This window comes from Brassica oleracea, chromosome C5 (genome assembly GCF_000695525.1).
Source record: "Brassica oleracea var. oleracea cultivar TO1000 chromosome C5, BOL, whole genome shotgun sequence".
NCBI classification, from domain to species: Eukaryota; Viridiplantae; Streptophyta; class Magnoliopsida; order Brassicales; family Brassicaceae; genus Brassica; species Brassica oleracea.
In genome coordinates this window covers 45619277-45642433 of record NC_027752.1, presented here as the reverse complement: position 1 = coordinate 45642433, position 23157 = coordinate 45619277, and the positions used below count along the sequence as shown (strand labels likewise).

Sequence of the window (23157 nt, the reverse complement as noted above, 5' to 3'; positions counted from 1 at the left end):
AGATATGAATAACAGTCTTCAGAGAAGAATCATCTAATGAATAACAGTGTTCATAGAAGAATAGAAGAATCATCTAATGAATAACAGTGTTCTCTACATTGTCTGGAGACTATCTAGACTCTTGAGTCTCAGCGTAGGAGACTTGGTTACTCGTAAAAACGTGAAAAGTAAAGCACAATGAACGCATGGACAAAACAGAAGGGGTCCATGTGGATGTGGTTGGAGACTTGGTCTTCATTTTGTAATATTCTATACTTCTAGAATGACTATCTAAAAAAAACGTTAGCTTAATGGATGTATACATTGACTTTGTTTTGTATCCATCCTGGGTCAAAGACTCAAAGTGCTTCTTTAAAGATTCCACAATCCCATTATCCCTTTCAATACAAGAGGAAAAAGGAAGAAGTCACTTTATTCATATCTTGTTTATATATATACACATGCAGACCAACTACTCTGTCCTTCATTCATCAATATTCCTATCTGCCTTTATCTCTGTTCTATCTAAATAGCACTGAAACATCTTTGAATTCCTTCCAGAATGAATATCGTAATCGAACACAACCCTTCAAGCATAAAGTTATCTGAACTTGGAGTCATGTCATGGCCTAAGTAAGTATCAAACAACTACATATTCTGTTTCTATCCCTCATCTTACTGGTTAATAACATGACGAATTTTTATAGGTGGTCTTGTCAGCCGGGGAAGTATGCATTGGTGTTTGAAGAAAGAGAGACGTGCTATTTGGTGAAGGGAAAAGTGAAGGTGTATCCAAAAGGGTCATCATCAGAGTTTGTAGAGTTTGGTGCAGGAGACCTTGTCACCATCCCCAAGGGACTTAGCTGCACTTGGGAAGTATCTCTTTTCATCGACAAACACTACCAGTTCGATCCTCCTACTTAATTTTTCCTACTTACAATAAAGTATAGAGACAAACCAAAAAGACAATGCTTAGGATATGTACAAAGCTCCTCCTGATTATGTTTCTTTGTTTGCCAGAACTATAATCTCAGAGTATAAGCCCTCTAGCTAGTTCAAAGAGACTGAGATAAAGGGGTTTCAGCTCATGAGAGTAACTGTATTCCTAAGCTTGAAGTAATCAAAAAGTTAATCTCATGGGTTAACAGTTTGTTATATCTTGTTCCATCACAGATAAGAGTTCCAGATTCGTGCTAATGAAACTTGCTAACTTAAGGATTCCAAGTAAACTGAGATTGTTCTTTATTCCTAACCGATCATTATCAAAGATTCTTATTATGAGGCCATTGGTTACTATCATTAACAAGTAACAAAAGAATTGAAATAGCCCTTTGAATGATATAAATTTAACATGTGAAAGCATATATTCTAGCAGTATTGCTCCCTGACTAGATAAAGTAGAAGAGGATGTGCTCACAAATCTAACATACTAAATTTCAGTAGTAGCAGCATCTGGTACTCCATCAACAATTATTGGTGCTGATTAAAAAAAAGAAAATTAAGATGCTACTTTAGGCTGTATACAAATAAGAACCATTACACTTTTTGTATTTATAGAAACACAAATCTCTGTCAGGCATATATTCTCAACTTACAGAATATCCATTGTTGCCTTAAGTAAGATACATACTCTAAGTTCCAAGATGAATGAAAGCTAACCTTTAGGATTCCAGGAAGATTGATTTCACTGAAAATCTATAAAGGGCTCAAAATAACAATTTGGTCCATGAACTCAAAAAGGGGAAAGCAGCAACTAGCCTCCTCAAGAGCAATGGCTTCTCATTGAACTGTTGCTTTGTACGAACATTCTCATTTGAAGGAATCTCAACTCGCTTGTCTAGATCATCCCAACCTCCATACTTAGAACCTGTGCTGTTAAAATCAATATCCCCTACCATCCATGACTTGTATCCTCCCTTATCCACATTTTTCTGCTAACGAAGGAGCCGCGGGTACTTGGACAGAGGTCAATCTCCCAATTCATGGAACAGTATCTGCAGCTAAATAGGGCGGCTAAACGCCATGAAGAAGGATAAGAGTGGAGCAGATTCACCATAGATGAGTGATTAGCTAATCAGTTTTAAGCCTACGTTAAAATATACTGCAGCAACTAAATTACGGTTACGTTTAAACTGTGTAATCTTCCAAACAACATCGTTTCAGAGGACCAGAATGTATTTGGAAGCACTGATAAATATATATTGGTTACACAGACAAGTAAGAACAATAACAGACATGTCCCAAGAATAATGAGATCAGGCCAAGAAAGCTTTTAGTTTAGAAAATGAATCTCAAGTGTCAAGCTTGGCAGACTAAACTAGTCTCAAGTGGGGCTCATCTGGTGAAGAAAAGAACAAAACTTGCAATCCGCAAGAAATTTACTGCGGAATCTGGAAGAAAACTCTTATCATCAAACTCTATGTTCTCCATGGCTCTTTAGGTTGGTGTACTAAGAAGTACAGTTTCTGACGAATCTCCGGCATCAAGGAAGCTCCTTGACAATGGCTGCAACATGAGCAAATCAAACCATTCAAGAGATATGAGTAAGAAAGAAGATAGTTTCTCTTGAACTTGTATCACAATTTCTAAAAGGGTTTTCTATATACTGGTGAATTATTCGAGTTCATACAAGTATTAACCATTTCTAATCAAGTCAATGTAACTCTGTGATCTATGGTTCAAGGTTTTTGTGTTTGTTCGATAACGGTAAGGATTGATGGTTGTAATACTTGCCTCGTTGTGACTGGTTCCAGAGAGAAAGAAAGGTTCCTTCTCCCGAATCCCGCCATTCTCATGAACAAGTCTTTCTAGATCCTGCAAACCAAGCCAAGAAACCAAAATGTTAAGTTTTTTTTATGGAGAGGTTGTCAGAAACATCTTTCACTCTAATTCAGTTGCACAACGGTCCCAACATCGTGAATATTTTACCTTATGGGTCAATATCTCAAATTCGAGCAGCTCCTCAGTGATTTTCTCAAGGACACGGTGATTTTTCAGGAGCATTCCCTTTGCCTTTTCATACGCTAAGTCATAAATCTGTAGAGGAATAAGATGACATTAGCGAAGTTCTACATTTAGCCTTGGACAATGCTTTAACCAACTGAAAAGCCAAGCTCGAAGAAAACTGTTAAAGGCTAGAGACATCGCAACTAGAGAGTAAAACAAACCTTTTCAACTTTACTAGCCATTTCGTATTCGTGATGGTTTCCCATACTCAAAGCTGATACCTGCTCCATTGAATCGAATAAACCAAACAGAAAGAAGAGTATAAAGTCAATCAGGATGAACGGAAACTGAATGCAAGATCGAATCATCAAAGTCACAACATATCTAGTACTTTGGTTCAGGTGTTTCAGACAACTAATCTTGGAAAGGAATACTAATGTGGAATATAAGAAAGACGTTTACCGCATTTGTGGCATAGTAGACTGCAGGACTGTCATCAGGTCCCCAGCCATACTGAAGCACCATCCTTGTTGCAATCTGTGGTGCACGCCGCAAATTATAATCATATGAGCGACGACAGATTATGTATTTAGATAACAGGTTACTGCAAAAAGAATAGATAGAGTTTACCTCTTGCGCTTGTGTTATTTCTGAGGACGAAAGAAAATTTTCTTCTCCAGGAGGAAGAAGCATTTGGGATGCAATGTGAGATCCAAAGCAGAAAACGAGCTTCTTCTCTAGATAAGATCTTGATTCAGTATTCCCACTTGCAGAGCCACCACTTGTGACCTTGGTGATCTTTGTGCACCCAATTCCTTCCCAGGAACTAGGCTCAAGCCACAGATTGTCTACAACATCGAAGTTTGGGATCAGAAGTGCGATCAGAGCACGGCCAGAAGCCCAGACAGCATGTGGGAACTTTGTCTCCCTCGTCCAATCAACAGGTGGATTCAGAAGTTCTATTCCATTGCTTATCTGTCCATATGGTTCCATCAGATCAACCACATTCTCCAAATCTTCTTTGGTTAAGTTGAGACCAAGATGATTAACAAGCATTTTGCCCATTTTATTGGCAACTTTAGTTTTCCGCAACCATGAGGGCACTATACGGCTAAACGTCTGTCAGAAAGGAAAAAAAAGGAACCAATTGATGAAACCAAGCTCAGAAGTGATCAACAATGGTTTCACAAAAGGCTAAGATGATGAAAGATTGTTTACCGCAAACAAGCTAACGTAACTCAGAAGTTCATCTGTGTCCAAAAATTTGCTCCTGAAGGCACTACTTTCGAGAGCCATTGGAACAAGTTTCAGTTCTATCGGTCGTAATAGAGATGTCTTCTCCGAAACCTGAAACCATGAACTGTTAACTAACCAAGATAGTCGAACCAGTGAATACAGAACTAGGAAGAGATATATGAAATGACATATATAAACAACTTTGCACAGCTTAAGATCACCTTACGCCAATCCACCAGATCAATGAGTTCTCTGTCCATGGTTTCTTCTGCAGCATTGTGCAAAATCTTCTCCCTTTCCATTTCAGTTGGACTTTGAAGATGAAATATTCTATCCATACGACCTGGCCTTCTTAACGCTTCATCAATCTGCTTATGATTTCGTGTAGTAGCCATCAAAACTACGCCATCCTGCTTCTCGAATCTGCATAATTATAAATTGGATTGACATCAGAAAAGTCAACTGGAGAAAGGAGAAGCTACATGGGTTTCTAACGCACCAATTCTTTATTGTGTAAAAGGCGAATCAACAAATATGGTTTTAATTTTCAATCAACAAAGAAACTGGCTCTTACCCATCAAGTTCAACAAGAAGCTGATTAATGAAAGATTCATGATCTTGCTGTTTTGTATGTATGAGCTTCCCACGTACACCAGCAAAGAGATCAAAATCCTCCACAAATATGATAACAGGTGCCTAGTAATAACAACACAAACATCAAAACATAAGACGGCATGAAAATAATGAATCAACAAACAACACGGGACAAAACAGCTAACCAACTCTCTTGCAGTTTGAAATAGTTCCCTGACGTTCGCTGCACTTTGGCCAACCCATAGTCCAGCCTCCAACTCTTGAGCTTCAACATTAACAACAGGCACTCTTGCTTCGGCTGCTATAGCCAGCGCCAGTGACGTTTTTCCCGTTCCTCTCTCACCAACAATAAGAACTCCCTGCAATGTACAAAGGCACTTCCTATGAATTAATGCTGCTTGAAAATTGGACTCTGTCTTACACAACCATAAAGCAACATACCCGTGGCGCACGGGCACCCATCTCCTGAAATGCCTTCGGATTCTGTAAAAACGCCACAACCTCGTTGATTTCTTCTCTCATAGACTCAATGCTAGCAAAGTTTTTCAGTGGGATTGGTGGATTCTTCACTCTCTTCATTCTATCGAATGCAGTTTTTATAGGGTCTACTCCAGCCTTTCTCTTTTGCTTGATTCTCCTTTTTCTAAAAGTAAAATATGATTTCTGCAAAAGAGAGATTTTGGTAGTTAACTGTTAGTGTAAGGAACCTGAATGACTAACAAGCAGTGTAATACTAGCTACAATGTTACTGCTCACTAAAAATTGAGAGCATCGGGAAGAGATGTATAAGGAAAATAGAAAGTTACATACCACTCTCCAAAATTTCCGCACGTTTGGATCTCGACGGAAGGGACCATAGCCAAGAACTCTTGGAATCTTTCTTTTCAGAAAGCGGAAAACATGATACACAACATACCCGTACACAAAACTTCGAATTAGAAACCAGACGAACCACTTAAAATCTTCTGTATTGCGGGACCTGAAGTTCATTTCTGCCTCAGACTGCCATTGTAAGTACCATGTTGTGCCAACAGACTGCTCTATTTCTTCCGGCCAAGCCATTCCCAGACGCAGCCTTAGCTGTGTACAAAAAAAAGTCGATTTTTTTTTTAAGAGGAACAACTAGACTCATGGAAACAGGGAACTAAAATATTTGAGAGAGAAGAGTAAAGTAATACCTGGTAAGGAATGATAAATTCGAGAACTGGAAAAACGACCGCCATCATAAGGTCATCGTTTATGTTTCTTATTCTCTCTAATAGAATGTCCTTTGCCTGTGATACAATCGGAGTCTTCCTCAGTGCGGTAAAGGCTCGAGAAACCACCCTTGTAAACAACAGAAACTGTTGATGGAGACTTAGCTCTGACATGGGTATCCACATCAGATGAACAGTAGTTGGGATTCCACAAGCAAGCATTTTGAGGTACAGAGCATCAAACCCTCCAAATTTCTCAAATTGCATCTCATATTCCTACAACCATAGAAAAGAGTTAGAAACCAAAAATAAGGAATTTATCAAATAGACTAGAGACTTTAATTTGTCTACCTTTAGGTCAACGTAGTACTCTTTGTCATCTCCTTTCAGTGCAACATACATTACGGCAAAATCATGCCTAATCCTGGCACTGTCAATCAGCTTCCTTGAAACTGCATATGGAACAGCCATATGGTCCATCTCCCACCTATCTTTGTCTTCATTATACCAAGTCTTTGAAACAACTCTATCTCGATCCAGGAGAACTTGTTCCTTCAGAGAGAAAACAAAAGATATCAGTAACTTATTGGTGAGTGATCAATAAATGTACAAATATTTTCTGCGAAACACACAGATGTACATAAACTTTACAACAAGGTACTACTAAAACTGTCTCATCTTAAGCGTTACAGCTATCATCTCAGTTCCATGAAGAACAAACAGTATAAAAAAATTCAATCAATGGTGTAAACCAACAAAAAGAGTGCTTCTTGCTTGGCCAACTAAACTGATTTACCTGATAACTTGATAATAAGATAACACACGAACTTGCGTATTGAATTAAAAAGCCTAAAGAATCTACCATAACCAAGGCAATTCTTGAGGTTACCATCACCAAAAGATACAAATCTATTGGTTAGCCATGTTAACCCACAATACTAGGATCTTGATTTATCTACCATGAAACGTATAAAGCATTGTACATATTTGTTGTCTAGTGAATTTTTCATACAATTAGCCGAAATTTACCTGTCTCTGCGCAATATACTGTTTACCAAAATCAACATCTTCTAAAAGTCTCTGTTTCAAATCTGCCTTTGCTTCATCCTGCCACTTTTTCCAACCATGGCGTAGATGGAGCTGGATAGCTTTAGGAACAACCACCTCCTTCTCTCCAAACATCCACTTCACCTCAGCTTCAGGAAAGCCCTTGACAACTTCACCTTCTGGAGTTTTTACAACAAAAAGCTTTTCTTCACCAAACTTTTTCATACGTCTTCTGATATGATCCTGAAGATTTTTCTGCAGCTTTTTCGATTCCTCAAGGCGTTTTTTGATGCGTAGAGAAAAATCCACTGAATCACTATCGAACAAGGGATCAACCTCCTCAAGTTCCAAAACATCAGGCAGTATCACTTGCTCCAAATGCTTTCTTTGAGCGTTCAGTAATTCCTGCTTAATCTCATCTCTTGGGAGTTTCGTAACGGAGCTCTCAGGAATACTGCAAACAGAAAACCAATTGATAGTGTAAGTGCAACCTGAAACATTTTTGTCAGAGGGAAAAACAAATGCATATATACATGACAAAGACATATCGAAAAGCCAACAAAAGATGTACCTAAACTAGGCGTACGAGCATAAACAAGATAAATTGGTAATCTAGAAGTGTATTTAACCATCACCATCAAAAGTTAGGATATATATCATCAAAGCGTGATCAAATTTCAGTTAAAGGTAAGGAAGAATCATATAATCTCCACACAAAATCATACCTCTCAGAATTTTTTTGCTTCATTTCTCTGTTAAAGCTCTTAACCAACTCCACACACTCTCTTTCAATGAACATAAGCTCCCTAACCCCAAAACTCAAAGTCGTCGTCTCTCTCTTCAAAACCGTATCATCAATCTCATCTACTCTCTCCCATATCTTGTTGTACTCTCTCTCCATCACATCCACACTATCTTCCAATCTCTCCGCTTTCTCCTTATTCCCTTTCCCCAACATCCTTTCACTCTCTTTCTTCAACCTCAGAACCTCTTCCACAATCCCATCTGCTCGTTCCATCAACATTTCTCTCTCTTTCCTAAACCGACCCAAATCACTATACAACCCACTCATTATCTCTTTCTCAAGCTTCTCCTTCTCCTCCTTCACCGCATCCAAAGCCGCTCCCACCTCTGCAGCATCTCCGTCCTCCTTTCTCACCTTCTCAACGCTCTTGAGAAGAACCGAAACCATCTCCAACAGTCTCTGAGTGTAACCAGAGAACTCATGATCAATTGACTTCAAAACAACCTCTTTCTCAATCAAAGTCTCTTTCTTTCTCTTCCGTATCACATCGCTAATAAAGGGCAGAGCTAAAGCCGGAGCTTGAAACGAGTGAACCGGTGAAAACCCGATTGCAATACAGAACAAAGCGTAAACTAACGGCTTGGATACAAACTGTATCACGCTCTCTTTCGTCTTTGCGCTATACACAAGCTCACGTGATCTCACGTGAGCTTCAGACTGGTTCGAGCTCGGGAAACCTAAACAGCCTCTAACGGCCACGATTCTCCTAGATTTGTTGGATTCTCTAGACCCGAATACCCGGTTTTTGACCCGATACCTGAGATTCAACGATACTAGACCTGGGCTGAGGGAAAGCGGAGACAACCGTGTGAAAACGGGGGAAGAAGAAGCGGAAATGAAATCCATCGAAGTGAGATTTCAACTATAGAATGAAGACATTGATTGATGAATCCTCCTGCTCGTCGCCGGATTTGATTTGAACTGCTTGCTACTGACGACGAGAGTGAAGGCAGTGAAGAGGTTTATCAGAAGAAGTAGATAGAGAGAAGACCGGTTCTGGTTTAATGTAACACAGTACTTAACCGGATTATCAAAACCGACTACCGTACCAACTTAATTAGAACTATAAACCAGCGGTAAAAACGGTTAAGGTCTTCTGGTTTCTGGTATAAGATACTAAACCGATCATCTTCTTCTTTCTACGTTGATTTACTCACACAGTCGCACTCTTTTATTCCGGAAAATACAAAAATCAAACTCAGACTTTTCTACTTCCTCGATTCACTCCATGTTTCGTTGATTTACACAACATTTGGACTTTTTTGTTCATTGTTTATTTCGGGAAGATGCAGCTAAACCGACGTAGTTTTGTGATTTCACTCGAAACGGGGAATGCACACAAGCTGCTCGACAGAAGTCCTCAATGGATAATATATCGAGAAAAAAGTAGTTCCAAAAGACGCCACGTGGATCGTCTCTATTGTCACGTGGGTCTCACGTGATGATAAGGAAAGAAAAGGTTCAACCTTTTGCTGTTATATTGTTTTTTTTCCCTCGCAAAGAAAGTTACCTTCTACCTGAAGCAACAAAAAAAAAACCCTAAGAATCGCAAGAAGCCCTGAGAGAGAGAGAGAGAGAGAGAATCGTTTCCGCTACTCTCTTCTTCTTCCACCATGGATCCTTCCTTCTTCGAAACCGCTGAGGAGGATGCTCGGCTCGAGAAGATCGCACAAGACCACTTCGCTCAAGGAAACCACATCAAGGCCTTGGAGGTAATCGAAGATGCGTTTTCAAAGCGTGGGAAAGAAGACGTCCCAGGAATGTTCCATCTCCTTCAAGGCTCCATCTTGTATCATCTAGCGAAGAGAGCAAAGAAGAGTGACGTGACGTTCGCGTTTTTGCTGGGTTGTGTGGAACCTTTTACTGATGATTTTGGGCTGCACGCCTTCTCTGCATGTGCATTGTTCGAGATGGCCAAACAGCTTGATTCGGAGTTGTATTACAAGAAGGCTGAGAAAGACGCAGAACTAAGATTATCTCTTTTGGAATCTTGTGGTGAATTGGACTCGGCCGATCTAGAAACACAACGTACACTTACCAATATAAGCAACGAGGCAGAGTTAAAGATCCTCCAGGGTTGTACTGGAAAAATCTCTGTGCCAGCACTTGAGGAGTCGAAAGAAGCTCGAGGCATGATCAGGAGTGACGCTGAAGGTAAAAGATTGAGGTCGCATTGGGCGAGTATGAGTGTTGAGGCTAAAAAAAACTTTATGAAAGTAAGCGTTTCGAAGCTTAGAGGTTATGTTGAGAGATTATATGGCGAAGAGGGGAAAAAGGCTTTGGAGGAAGTTCTGGATTCTACAAGGACAAACAAGAAATGGAGATTCTGGATGTGTCGAACTTGCTCACAGAAATTCTTTTATGTGAAGAAGTTCAGGAATCATCTTGAGCAAGAACATGGTGCAAAATTTAAACGTGCTACGGCAAAGAATATGCCTCAGATGGTAAATGAAGCGTGGGCTGATATGATGTTGGTTGGAGGTTGGGAACCAGTGGATGCAGTAGCTGCTGCTGAAATGATCAAGACTCGGCTCGAGTCTGTGAAGGAGTTTGTATATGAGAAAGGATGGTCTAAGGACTGGCCTTTAGCTGAAGATGAAGAGCGAACTAATTTACTCAAGCAAATCCAATATCTTCTTGTGTTACTTTGGGAGAGTAAGGTTCTTAGTTTTACCACTCTAGAATGGATGATGGAGCTTCCGATTCTTGCACGATTTGAAGTTACCGAGTCTCTTATAACCGAGTGTGGCCTAGTGGGAACACCTCAGCGTATCTGCTTTTGGGACTGCCATGAACTCAAACGAATTCGAGACCTTCTCAAACTCATCAAGTTTGAAAGGGATGATGGTACAGATCTGGTTTGCAGAGCAGTGGAGAGATTATGTGGTCGTACTGGAGTTAAAGAAAAGATCGAGTTTGACGAACGGTTTTCTTTTATGCTTCTGGATAAAAGACTGCTGAGAGGCAAGATTGATCCATTCGATGATGAAGGGGCAATAGATGTTTGTAAGCATGACTACTACGCCAAGACACAACCTCAGGGCGACGATATCATAACCTGGTTACTTGACTATCTTTTGATAGATGGGAGCTTTGAATTTCCCAGGTCTGCCAGGGCACACAATCTTGATATATGGGTGGCTATTCTGAGAGCCATTCACTACACCTGTAGGGATTGGGGAACCAAATATGGAAGGAAGTTCGAGAACTTGTGTTATGATAAAGTTCTTACTGACGCCAAAAACTTGTGTACGAGCGAAGATGAAAGGAGAAGGATTGCTCCGGAAGGTGAAGCGAACGTCGCATATGCATCTCTTCTAGGTGACAGGTGTGAAGAGTTAAAAACAGACAATGGAGATCCTCCCAACGGAAGACATTTCGTGTTTGCAGTACGGGATGTTCTCGAGAGAGCACCAGATCCCACATTTGATTTCGACGATCTAGAAGCTTCCCTAGATCTTATACATGGGCTTAAAGATCTCAGTGATGGTACGGTGTTAGAGTCCATAGACCATCTGAAATCTGTGGTCACCGACAAGGTTTGTCCCTGATCTGAGTTTTAATTAACGATAGAATAACATAAGTAAATTGTTATCGTAACGCTATCTATTGACTTGCAGGTACTACTAGCCGATTCAAAGATTTTACTAGTTGAAAAGTCAAGGATTAGTTTGCTAAACGAGCTCACCAGGCTTTCTGCTTTTGACTACCGGTCGTATATCCGTAACCTGCTCAAACGGTTCATGCGGGTTGGTGGTTTGAAACTTTGGTTTTATAGAAAGAGTTTTCATCTTCGCTCTGACTTTTTCTTTGTATGTACCTTATATTGTGGTTTATGCCTCTTCTTCCAGGACGAGTTAAATGAAATTGTTAAAATGGACGCCTTAGCCAAGGTAGCTGCAGCAGAAGCAGATCTTTTATCCAGTGAAAAACAAGAGAAGGAGAAGAAATCAGGGTCAAAGAACAAGAAACGTGGAGTCATCAAGGTTGTGGAAGATCTATATTATGTTATTTGCGTCTGACTTTTTCGGTTACTCAGTTGTAAGAATGAAAGTGGTCTTTATGGCGTAACAGAAAACTTCAACCAGCACGTCTACTGATATCGAGCAGAATGTCAAACCGTAAGTGCCTCTTCTCTAGATGAAAAATTAGGTTTCGCAAGTTGATAAATTGTTTGAAGGTTTTCGCTGAGTACAACGTGTTTCTTACCAATGTTTAGTGAATCTTCTCCACCACTAAACCCCGTGGAAGAAGACTGTGTGGAACCAGAAGATACCCTGAATATTGCAGCCAACACTGACAATCAAAAGGAAACTGCTAAAGGTGACCCTGGTTGTAGTCAAAGCTTCTCAATTGACGAATCTTCTAAACTACATTGTTTTGAGATGTATAATTTTTTTTTTGTTTCTTGAATTTGTCATCTTCTAGATTTGCAAAATATGCCTGGAGAAGATTTACTGTCGAAACATATGGAGTCACCACATGTTGCAGCTGCAACCAGATGCAATTTAGCTCTTGACATGACACTGAAGGTAAAGCAGGCACCAACAATTTAGCTCTAAACATGACATTCTAAATTTTGTTTCTTCTCTTCACTTCCTTATTCTTCTTTCTGCTTCTGCAGGCCCTTTGTAAAATCAAGGTTCTTAAAGAGTATTTGGTGCTCAATCGGGATGAATTTGCTGACAACCAGGAAGGACAAGTTCCTTATGCATTACGAGATTTCTTCACCGCTTTTGCCTCGAAAACGATAAAAGAGGGAATGTACAGTGGTGAACTGGTGATGATGATGCAACAGGCTGTTGGTGGCTGGAAGAATGTGGTCAGATTCTGTGAGAAAATGAAGGTTCGGCCAGAGATTCTCTTCTACGAAGCTGTGGCAAAGTTAAATCAATAGGGGAATGTGAAGGAAGTTTTATTCAATACGTTTTCAACTCATTACCTTTTAAATTTTCAAATCAAACGTGTTACACCGCCAAAAGGAAAAGAAAATTATACACAACACTTTTTTTTTTTGTGTTCTCAAGTCGCAGAATGACTAAACGTTTCGTCTACAGCACTAAGATTCACTACTTTATTGTTATTATACTTCTTCTTCGTGCTGTCTCCTTCTCCTCCGCCGCTCCCACCGCCGCAAGTAATCGAAATCTCACATCCAAACACGTTTCCAAAACACGAGAACAACCCTTTTTTACCTTCGCCGTTTCTCCTCCGTTGCTTCTCCTTCCTCCGCCTCCTCCTCCTCCTCTGCCTCCTCCCTCCTCCTCCTTTCCCGCTAGAATCATCGCTCGATCCAGCCGCTTCAACCGCCCTACCCGCGCTTTTCTCCGCTCTCCACCTCTCAACTCTATGCTCAATCCCTTCCGTCTTCCCTTCGAGTATCGAACTCGCGTCCTCCTTCCCCGCAACCGCTTTAACCGTTGTTTTCTGTCTGTTGTAAAGCCCCTGAGCAATCGCGGCCGCAACCACAGACGCGGACGGTCCTATATCAGAGCTACAAAGCGAACCATTCACCATACTATCAACACCACCACCTCCACCACTACCACCTCCTCCAGTAACAACCCCTGTCTTCACTCCGTAGTCATTAGTCGACGTAGATAAATCCGTCTGATCGCTATTCGTACGACGATGCATCATCTTCGCATCACCTCTCTTACTATCTCTCCGGCTTCCATCGAAAACCTCGACCGACAACGGCATGCTCCTCTGACCGCCGTCGAGAAGCGCAACGCCTAGACGCAAAAAGCCTTGAAGCCTCCCGGACGGACGGCGTATCTGAAGCGTCACGAGCCTCATGTTGTTGTTCCCGCCGCCGCCGCCGTCGCCGTCCCCGAAGCCGGACCAAGGAGCGAAGAGGTCGCTGAGAAGAACGTTCACGGTCCCGACGAGCGCGTCTTTGGCCCAAGCCGCCGCGTAGATCTCGATGACTATCGACGACGCGTCGACGTCGAGGATCTTGTCGTCGACGCGGAAGACGAACTTCTTGTTCCAGATAGGGTTGGATCGGTTTGCTTGGTCGACACGCGTCGTGAGTTTGCGCATGGGGTCGGTGTTGATCCACGCGACTGAGTATGTTTTCATGTTTTTTGAGATAGGGGCTAGGTCTTGTGCTGAGATTAAGTTGATTTCGAGGACGGGACATGCGAATTTGAGCCGAACCATGTTTATTTTATTTTATTATTGTGTTCTAAAAAAAACCTAAATGGATTCGTTTAATCTTTCGCGAGAAGCGTGGGAGTCAAGAAAGTTTAAAAAAAGGGGTTAACCTTCTTGTGTGTTTCACTCGTCTCTCTCGTGAAATGATTATACGATCAGTTGAGAAGAGATTGAGGATGAGGATAAAAAGGAAGGAGAGAAGGAGCGTGAGATTAGGGAGAAGCTGGTGGTTTTTAGACATGATAAGAACTCGACCGTTGTTTTTGTTTTTTTAACGTACTGTTTTCAACGGAACATTGGTTATAAAAAGTAGGCTGGAGACTCTTTGACTCTTTGAGATTGCTGACTTTTTGTTGTAATGAAAAAACAGATCATCTTTCTGACAAAAGAGAAGAAGTTTCCGTCGTAGAAACGAATTAACGGAGTTTTACGAAAGAATAGAGGAGTTTCTGTTATCTTCTAGCTCTTTATATTTTCTTTTGTAATTTTAGTTTTTTTATAATGAAGATTCTAGTTTCTTTTGTATACATATCCTTGCTTGGCTCTTTTATTTAGCTTTGGGTTTCAGTTTCGGCTCGAAAAAATTGTAGTTTTAATACGTATCCTTGCTAATTTTTTACAAAAAATCTCGAGTCTTCTAGATTCACTCCTCGGATTTCTTTATTTTATGTTGTTTCATGTTTAGGAAAGTTCAAATGGTGTTGCTGACTTGTTGGTAACAAGATCAACCCGAAATGACCTGGGAAGCGGACTTATGTAAAAAATAAAATGATTAATTTGTCTAGTAGTGGCACATACAACTTGGCGCAATCATACCGATTTAAATGCTAGATTATAGTACAAATTGAAGCGGTTGAAATACTTAGGTTGAACATTTTTGAATGATATTTTCAGTCTACTTTTTCTAATTGACTCTGAGCTTAGGATTCTTAATTATGGTGATAAAAAAGTACATGATATCTAAACATCGGATCAGAAGGGTCAATTTGATAAATCACTGTATTAATATCTTTAATTATATACATGGCCTTTTGCGGCGAATAATATAAACACGTACATGCTATTAGTATTAGGCTACAGTTTATCACAGAATTTTAGTATCATTGGTTAAAACTTAAAACTTATAAAAATGTCCACTATTAAACGTTTTTAGGTAGACCACCCTGGTAGGTCAATTTAGTTGAGCGGAATGTTTTATAGTTACTGCTGTCTAAGACTTTCTCTGGACATATGTTACTTGCAAGTGCGGACTGTTTACTGCCCGATAAGAAGTAAACTAGATAAGGGTTAGGTTAGAAAATAAAAACATTTCCCTATCTACAAACAATATTGAAATTTACATTTGTGGCTGAATTCAAAAACTGGTAATAATTATTAATAATGTTATATCTAACGGCTATGATTATGAAACGTTGAGTGTTTTTAAAGTCTCACGTGTTTAACCTCACAAGTCACAACCAAATGATACAAATAAATAGACAAGTAGACATATAGGTCGATTTTTTAGTTAAATAGACAAGTAGACATATAGGTCGATTTTTTAATTCAAGTAGGAGATACGTAGATAATATCTAAACTACCACAACATCCATCTCCGTTCATCAATATATAGTCAATGAACTTATAATATTTCCCTCTGGATATGCCTCAAATATGGTTGTTCACTTGATCTCTCCTATCGCACGAACCGTAGCCCTAATCTTCATCTCTCTTCCCTCTCTCATTAACACATCCTTATTGGATTACGACACTCTAGTGTTCAGTAAATGTGATTCATCAGACACAAACATCCTCCAAAAAACAACAACCACACAGTATCCCAATTACTCAAACCATAATCTCTTTCTTCGTGCGCAAGCTCTTTATTCTTTCTTAAGCAAACTCGAATCAGAATCCTCTCGAGCGAAGTTCTTTAAGACTCTAGCTGGTAACGACCAACACGCCGTCTCAGGATGGTTCCAATGCAGAGAAGATTATCCGAGTGAGATATGCCATAGATGTGTTACTGAGCTTCGTAGTATTTCGTCTAGAATGTGTGGAAATGCTACGTCAGCTCGTGTTCATCTCAGGGGATGTCACATGGTGTACGAATTCGAATTTGTTGATACCCCTACTGCTCGTAAGTATTACATTGTATATTAATAACTTTGTTTGATGTAATATTAAATTGAATGGCTAATGATATTTTAAATGTGAATTTGCTACCAATACGTAAGTATAATGGCGATATATATACCAATTTTTTTAGTAATTTTTCCAACACGATTTATTTGTTGTTTTCATTTTTCGGAGAAGCCTATAATCATCATAACTACAAGTTAATGGAAACACCGGAACGCGGTCTCATCCACAAGATATGTGACGGAGCTACGGCGGAGACGTTAGCGGGATTCGAAGAGATGAGAACGGAGGCACTCACTGCTGCCGAAACAGGAGTTGTTGACGGGCACGGGTTCTACGAGGAAAGCTACAAGCTCCTGCACGTTGTGGCTCAGTGCGACGGCCACGTTGAAGCCTGTGATTGCGGTGAGTGCGTCAGTGCGGCCGCGGCAGCAGCGGCAGAAGAGTGTCCGTGGTCCATCGCCGGTCAAATATACTTGGAAGGTTGCTACGTTGGGTATACGTATAACCCGCATGAATATCCCGGTGATTCATACCACGGTACGTATGCATGTATATAACAATGCAAATACGTATCACTATTTTTTTTTATATAGAAAAATCAAACCAGATTGTATATAAATATTTGCTAAATATGGGATTTTCTTATTCATAATCTGATCAGTAAATTTATAATCAAACAAATAAATAGCATCCTAACTTTAGTCTAGCCAAACCGAGTAAATAAAGATTATGTAATAGTTGTTTTCGAGTCAAACCGAACGTGAACTTAGATAATCAAACAAATATAAGTTGGTAAGATGTCTTTTTTTGGCAGAGGAAGGGGGACAAGCAAGCACGGGGAAGTCGTTGGCGATAGTTGTAGGAGGAGTCGCGGCTTTGGTCTTTGTTGCTATTTTCTTCTTGTTCCTCAAGAGCTTGCGTAGAAAAGGAGATGGTACGTTTAATCTACTACTTTTTATTTTATTTGAGTTTATCTATTATAGAGATTTACTCACACAACTGAAAATTAGAAGTTTAAAAAAAAAAATTGACAAAAAAAAAAGAAAAGTTATAAATTATTACTAATAGGAATTAGCTAGTTACCTATATATAATAAGAGATAAATGAGTTGAGTAACTAAAATAATATGAAAAGAATATTCAAATTTGTATTGCAGATTGTTGAAGAGAAGGTCTACGTCGGAAAGACGTTGGAAAATTTTGTTTGCTCCTAGTATTTGTTAAATCAACTTAAGAACATTTGGTTCACAATGAAAGATATCAAACTCGGTTGGGAATATAACAATAGTTAGATGATATAATAGGGAGAATTGCCAAGTGTGACTCAAAACTTGGAGTCAAACCCAAAACAATACCCCAACTTGGGTCAAAGGCAAAAGTAACCTAAAAGGCTATTGAAATTACAACTATCCCCTTGTGACCAAACAAAAAAACGGAATTCTTTTTACGTTTCTACCCCTCGCAAGTCGTCTGTTTAGACGACTTGAAAATAAGTCGTCCAGACGACTTAACTGAAAGTCGTCTGGACAGTTAGTCTTAAACATAATTTAAAAATTTTGTAAAAAATATTTTGATAAGTGAAAAATGGGAATTATGTAATTAACATATGTCTTAGGAGGTATAAATTAAGATATAACAAATTTCAATTGTTTTCAGCATAGATGAGTGAAAGTAGTAGTGAGTCATGATATTCTTTAGTTTATGTTTCATCAACATATGTTGTAGTATTGTATGTGTTCTTAGGGTTAGATTTTGGAAAGCATTAAAACCGTTTTTGAAAATTTTTAAAATTACTTATGCGTGTTCATTTCTGTGTATAGTAAACACTATTTAAGTATAATTTGATTTTATAACGTGGTTAGTTAGTTAATCTAGTCATTTTAGTTTAGGGGTTCATTTTAGGGTCTAGGACGACTTAATATTTTGTCGTCTGAAAACAGACGACTAAATATTAAGTCGTCTGTTGTACATTATCAGCCAGAATAAGTCGTCTAAACCGGACCAAACCTTAAAGTTTACCAATGTAATTTTAAAGCTAACCGGATTATTTACCCAATATATAAGGTGATTTTTATTTTTTTGTTTCATTTTTCGCGAAATTCAGAAACCCTAACAGTTCTCCCTCTCAAAGGCGATTTCGAATTCCCACGATTTCCGAACAAACCATCGTTCTCAACATCGGCTATCTATCTCACTTCATTCTCACCGTTGTCGCCGCAGCTTCTTCTAACCCTAGCCGCGCCGATTCCTCTAAACCCTAGCGCCGCCGATTCCTCTAAACCCTAGCGCCGCCGATTCCTCTAAACCCTAGCGCCGCCGATTCCTCTAAACCCTAGCGCCGCCGATTCCTCTAAACCCTAGCGCCGCCGATTCCTCTAAACCCTAGCGCCGCCGATTCCTCTAAACCCTAGCGCCGCCGATTCCTCTAAACCCTAGCGCCGCCGATTCCTCTAAACCCTAGCGCCGCCGATTCCTCTAAACCCTAGCGCCGCCGATTCCTCTAAACCCTAGCGCCGCCGCTTCCACTATATCCGAACAAACCGTCGCCCTCGCCACCGTGGTCACCAACGTTCTAAACACTAGCGCCGCCGCTTCTTCTAAACCCTAGCGCCGCCGCTTCTTCTCTGTAAACCTTAGCGCCGTTTCTCTGTAAACCCTAACGCCGCTAAGTCATCAATCTCGAGGAAAAGATGAACATAAAACGTTGTCTCTATCAATTTACTCATTCTCACCGTTTCACGTTTATTTTTTCAGATCTATAACCGCAATGACGAGTACTCCAACTCCTTCTGCGACTGGAAGACTTGTAAGTAATTTAAGTCGTCTACTAAGTCGTCTGGACTTATATTGTTGTCTTTGATTATTTTGCAGACAAAAAGGATGGATATTCCAGAACTCCCCCGTAGGTTATACACATCAGGGGAAGAACCAGAAGCCCACAATAGCATTTCGTATCATACGGATAACAGCAAGTTGCATACTGCTCTTAGGAAAGCTCTTACTGATGACGAATTTGAAGAGCTCAAGGAGTCGAGTTTGGGAGTTTTCATCAAGTTCAAGGAGCAGGGATTTGGTTGGGCTTCAAGGCTGGTTCACTACATGCTCAGTTTCAAGCTGGACATTAAGAAGAAGTATGAGATGTGGTCTCTCGTTGGTCCAGAACCTTTGAGGTTTTCACTGTTAGAGTTTGAAAACCTCACTGGTCTAAACTGCGAGTACATCGAGGACCTTGAGACACCAAAATGTGACGTTACCCCAGAGATGGTTTCTTTCTGGGGGATGCTGGGAGTTCATCTGGAAGCTGGGCCAACTACTGATCAGATAATAGCAGCACTGAAGAGATGCGGGGATTGGTCCAGGGAAGATCGCAAGCGGCTCGCGTACCTCTCCATCTTCACTGGATTCATTGAAGGGAGAAAGTTTTCAACCGCTACACGATCTACTCTGGCAAGGCTAGTGATGGATTTAGAACGGTTTGAGAATTATCCATGGGGGAGAGTCGCGTTTAAGGTGCTGATGGACTCTTTGTGGAACAAAGAAATTGCTGGCTGTTACACCGTGGATGGGTTTATACAAGTTCTTCAGGTCTAGACGTACACAGCTATGCCGGAATTGGGTGCTAGTATTGGTGGTCCCAGAGCAGACAGTCCGTCTCCACCGATACTGGCTTACGAGGGCAGCAGAGGCCGCAGATCAATGAAAGCTGCTATCTTGAGTCAGGTATTTACTTCAATCCAAAAGACTGCGCAGACGACTTATTATAAGTCGTCTGGAAAGTCTTCCATCTGGACGACTTATTAGACGACTTATAATAAGGCGTCTGGAAAGTCTTCCCAGCTGGACGACTTATCGGACGACTTAATTAAGTCGTCTGGAAAGTCTTCCATCTGGACGACTTATTAGACGACTTATAATAAGGCGTCTGGAAAGTCTTCCCAGCTGGACGACTTATCGGACGACTTAATTAAGTCGTCTGGAAAGTCTTCCATCTGGACGACTTATTAGACGACTTATAATAAGGCGTCTGGAAAGTCTTCCCAGCTGGACGACTTATCGGACGACTTAATTAAGTCGTCTGGAAAGTCTTCCATCTGGACGACTTATTAGACGACTTATAATAAGGCGTCTGGAAAGTCTTCCCAGCTGGACGACTTATCGGACGACTTAATTAAGTCGTCTGGAAAGTCTTCCATCTGGACGACTTATTAGACGACTTATAATAAGGCGTCTGGAAAGTCTTCCCAGCTGGACGACTTATCGGACGACTTAATTAAGTCGTCTGGAAAGTCTTCCATCTGGACGACTTATTAGACGACTTATAATAAGGCGTCTGGAAAGTCTTCCCAGCTGGACGACTTATCGGACGACTTAATTAAGTCGTCTGGAAAGTCTTCCATCTGGACGACTTATTAGACGACTTATAATAAGGCGTCTGGAAAGTCTTCCCAGCTGGACGACTTATCGGACGACTTAATTAAGTCGTCTGGAAAGTCTTCCATCTGGACGACTTATTAGACGACTTATAATAAGGCGTCTGGAAAGTCTTCCCAGCTGGACGACTTATCGGACGACTTAATTAAGTCGTCTGGAAAGTCTTCCATCTGGACGACTTATTAGACGACTTATAATAAGGCGTCTGGAAAGTCTTCCCAGCTGGACGACTTATCGGACGACTTAATTAAGTCGTCTGGAAAGTCTTCCATCTGGACGACTTATTAGACGACTTATAATAAGGCGTCTGGAAAGTCTTCCCAGCTGGACGACTTATCGGACGACTTAATTAAGTCGTCTGGAAAGTCTTCCATCTGGACGACTTATTAGACGACTTATAATAAGGCGTCTGGAAAGTCTTCCCAGCTGGACGACTTATCGGACGACTTAATTAAGTCGTCTGGAAAGTCTTCCATCTGGACGACTTATTAGACGACTTATAATAAGGCGTCTGGAAAGTCTTCCCAGCTGGACGACTTATCGGACGACTTAATTAAGTCGTCTGGAAAGTCTTCCATCTGGACGACTTATTAGACGACTTATAATAAGGCGTCTGGAAAGTCTTCCCAGCTGGACGACTTATCGGACGACTTAATTAAGTCGTCTGGAAAGTCTTCCATCTGGACGACTTATTAGACGACTTATAATAAGGCGTCTGGAAAGTCTTCCCAGCTGGACGACTTATCGGACGACTTAATTAAGTCGTCTGGAAAGTCTTCCATCTGGACGACTTATTAGACGACTTATAATAAGGCGTCTGGAAAGTCTTCCCAGCTGGACGACTTATCGGACGACTTAATTAAGTCGTCTGGAAAGTCTTCCATCTGGACGACTTATTAGACGACTTATAATAAGGCGTCTGGAAAGTCTTCCCAGCTGGACGACTTATCGGACGACTTAATTAAGTCGTCTGGAAAGTCTTCCATCTGGACGACTTATTAGACGACTTATAATAAGGCGTCTGGAAAGTCTTCCCAGCTGGACGACTTATCGGACGACTTAATTAAGTCGTCTGGAAAGTCTTCCATCTGGACGACTTATTAGACGACTTATAATAAGGCGTCTGGAAAGTCTTCCCAGCTGGACGACTTATCGGACGACTTAATTAAGTCGTCTGGAAAGTCTTCCATCTGGACGACTTATTAGACGACTTATAATAAGGCGTCTGGAAAGTCTTCCCAGCTGGACGACTTATCGGACGACTTAATTAAGTCGTCTGGAAAGTCTTCCATCTGGACGACTTATTAGACGACTTATAATAAGGCGTCTGGAAAGTCTTCCCAGCTGGACGACTTATCGGACGACTTAATTAAGTCGTCTGGAAAGTCTTCCATCTGGACGACTTATTAGACGACTTATAATAAGGCGTCTGGAAAGTCTTCCCAGCTGGACGACTTATCGGACGACTTAATTAAGTCGTCTGGAAAGTCTTCCATCTGGACGACTTATTAGACGACTTATAATAAGGCGTCTGGAAAGTCTTCCCAGCTGGACGACTTATCGGACGACTTAATTAAGTCGTCTGGAAAGTCTTCCATCTGGACGACTTATTAGACGACTTATAATAAGGCGTCTGGAAAGTCTTCCCAGCTGGACGACTTATCGGACGACTTAATTAAGTCGTCTGGAAAGTCTTCCATCTGGACGACTTATTAGACGACTTATAATAAGGCGTCTGGAAAGTCTTCCCAGCTGGACGACTTATCGGACGACTTAATTAAGTCGTCTGGAAAGTCTTCCATCTGGACGACTTATTAGACGACTTATAATAAGGCGTCTGGAAAGTCTTCCCAGCTGGACGACTTATCGGACGACTTAATTAAGTCGTCTGGAAAGTCTTCCATCTGGACGACTTATTAGACGACTTATAATAAGGCGTCTGGAAAGTCTTCCCAGCTGGACGACTTATCGGACGACTTAATTAAGTCGTCTGGAAAGTCTTCCATCTGGACGACTTATTAGACGACTTATAATAAGGCGTCTGGAAAGTCTTCCCAGCTGGACGACTTATCGGACGACTTAATTAAGTCGTCTGGAAAGTCTTCCATCTGGACGACTTATTAGACGACTTATAATAAGGCGTCTGGAAAGTCTTCCCAGCTGGACGACTTATCGGACGACTTAATTAAGTCGTCTGGAAAGTCTTCCATCTGGACGACTTATTAGACGACTTATAATAAGGCGTCTGGAAAGTCTTCCCAGCTGGACGACTTATCGGACGACTTAATTAAGTCGTCTGGAAAGTCTTCAAAAAAAAAAGGAGTCAAAAGAAAAGGTTAGTTTTCTGTTTGACTCCAAGTTTTGGGTCACTTTTGCAAAAAGCCCATTAATTAATATGCATTTTCTCCTACATTTTTCACACAACTTATGATTATTTCACGTTTATTACTCACGAGTGGATGCCACAATTCTTTCCACGTTTTTTCAGAATTTACAATATTAATTCTCTAAGTGTTGAAAGATTTATTACATATAAGGTGACTTACCGCTTTTAGGGAAACCATTAAGCAAATACAAATATTTCACATTATTATATCGGGCTTTTTGCAAAAGTGACCCAAAACTTGGAGTCAAACAGAAA

General features: G+C 40.6%; 5 protein-coding genes across 7 annotated transcripts; 3 read left to right on the top strand and 2 right to left on the bottom strand.

Moving 5' to 3' along the window:
- Positions 1-399: 399 nt before the first annotated feature.
- LOC106293691 lies at positions 400-1146 on the top strand. Of its 2 annotated transcripts, XM_013729354.1 has the most exons (3): positions 400-612; positions 687-884; positions 1000-1146. In XM_013729354.1, the coding sequence occupies exons 1-3, from the start codon at positions 542-544 to the stop codon at positions 1031-1033; spliced, it is 303 nt and encodes a 100-aa protein (XP_013584808.1). In that variant the 5' UTR covers positions 400-541; the 3' UTR covers positions 1034-1146. The 2 variants fall into 2 exon arrangements, with proteins under 2 accessions (XP_013584808.1, XP_013584809.1); XM_013729355.1 differs by having other exon boundaries at positions 687-1146.
- Positions 1147-2119: 973 nt separating this feature from the next.
- Positions 2120-8762, bottom strand: LOC106294936. Its single transcript, XM_013730648.1, has 16 exons — positions 7724-8762; positions 6981-7452; positions 6303-6503; positions 5934-6227; positions 5566-5835; positions 5197-5418; positions 4941-5114; positions 4736-4857; positions 4383-4584; positions 4144-4272; positions 3556-4044; positions 3388-3462; positions 3147-3206; positions 2908-3015; positions 2713-2793; positions 2120-2484 (listed from the first exon to the last, which is right to left on the bottom strand). The coding sequence occupies exons 1-16, from the start codon at positions 8647-8649 to the stop codon at positions 2416-2418; spliced, it is 3894 nt and encodes a 1297-aa protein (XP_013586102.1). The 5' UTR covers positions 8650-8762; the 3' UTR covers positions 2120-2415.
- A 179-nt stretch (positions 8763-8941) lies between these two features.
- LOC106292966 lies at positions 8942-12788 on the top strand. The gene is made up of 7 exons (XM_013728640.1): positions 8942-11342; positions 11424-11552; positions 11655-11789; positions 11878-11924; positions 12023-12126; positions 12232-12335; positions 12428-12788. The coding sequence occupies exons 1-7, from the start codon at positions 9417-9419 to the stop codon at positions 12698-12700; spliced, it is 2718 nt and encodes a 905-aa protein (XP_013584094.1). The 5' UTR covers positions 8942-9416; the 3' UTR covers positions 12701-12788.
- A 37-nt stretch (positions 12789-12825) lies between these two features.
- Positions 12826-14101, bottom strand: LOC106294111. The gene has a single exon (XM_013729718.1). The coding sequence runs from the start codon at positions 13966-13968 to the stop codon at positions 12826-12828; it is 1143 nt and encodes a 380-aa protein (XP_013585172.1). The 5' UTR covers positions 13969-14101.
- A 1514-nt stretch (positions 14102-15615) lies between these two features.
- LOC106293957 (cysteine-rich repeat secretory protein 39) lies at positions 15616-17316 on the top strand. Of its 2 annotated transcripts, none has more exons than XM_013729591.1 (4): positions 15616-16081; positions 16258-16623; positions 16901-17020; positions 17243-17316. In XM_013729591.1, the coding sequence occupies exons 1-4, from the start codon at positions 15616-15618 to the stop codon at positions 17248-17250; spliced, it is 960 nt and encodes a 319-aa protein (XP_013585045.1). In that variant the 3' UTR covers positions 17251-17316. The 2 variants fall into 2 exon arrangements, with proteins under 2 accessions (XP_013585045.1, XP_013585044.1); XM_013729590.1 differs by having other exon boundaries at positions 16255-16623.
- The last annotated feature ends 5841 nt before the right edge of the window (positions 17317-23157 follow it).

Coding starts and splice junctions, on each gene's coding strand:
- LOC106293691 (XM_013729354.1), top strand. CDS start 542: ATGAATATCGTAATCGAACACAACCCTTCAAGCATAAAGTTATCTGAA. Junction 613..686: donor GGAGTCATGTCATGGCCTAA/GTAAGTATCAAA, acceptor GAATTTTTATAG/GTGGTCTTGTCAGCCGGGGA. Junction 885..999: donor TTCATCGACAAACACTACCA/GTTCGATCCTCC, acceptor TTTGTTTGCCAG/AACTATAATCTCAGAGTATA.
- LOC106294936 (XM_013730648.1), bottom strand. CDS start 8,649: ATGGATTTCATTTCCGCTTCTTCTTCCCCCGTTTTCACACGGTTGTCT. Junction 5,115..5,196: donor TGGGTGCCCGTGCGCCACGG/GTATGTTGCTTT, acceptor TGTACATTGCAG/GGAGTTCTTATTGTTGGTGA. Junction 3,207..3,387: donor TCTACTATGCCACAAATGCG/GTAAACGTCTTT, acceptor TCAATGGAGCAG/GTATCAGCTTTGAGTATGGG.
- LOC106292966 (XM_013728640.1), top strand. CDS start 9,417: ATGGATCCTTCCTTCTTCGAAACCGCTGAGGAGGATGCTCGGCTCGAG. Junction 11,790..11,877: donor AGAAACGTGGAGTCATCAAG/GTTGTGGAAGAT, acceptor ATGGCGTAACAG/AAAACTTCAACCAGCACGTC. Junction 12,336..12,427: donor CTCTTGACATGACACTGAAG/GTAAAGCAGGCA, acceptor CTGCTTCTGCAG/GCCCTTTGTAAAATCAAGGT.
- LOC106294111 (XM_013729718.1), bottom strand. CDS start 13,968: ATGGTTCGGCTCAAATTCGCATGTCCCGTCCTCGAAATCAACTTAATC.
- LOC106293957 (XM_013729590.1), top strand. CDS start 15,616: ATGGTTGTTCACTTGATCTCTCCTATCGCACGAACCGTAGCCCTAATC. Junction 16,082..16,254: donor TGTTGATACCCCTACTGCTC/GTAAGTATTACA, acceptor CATTTTTCGGAG/AAGCCTATAATCATCATAAC. Junction 16,624..16,900: donor TCCCGGTGATTCATACCACG/GTACGTATGCAT, acceptor TTTTTTTGGCAG/AGGAAGGGGGACAAGCAAGC.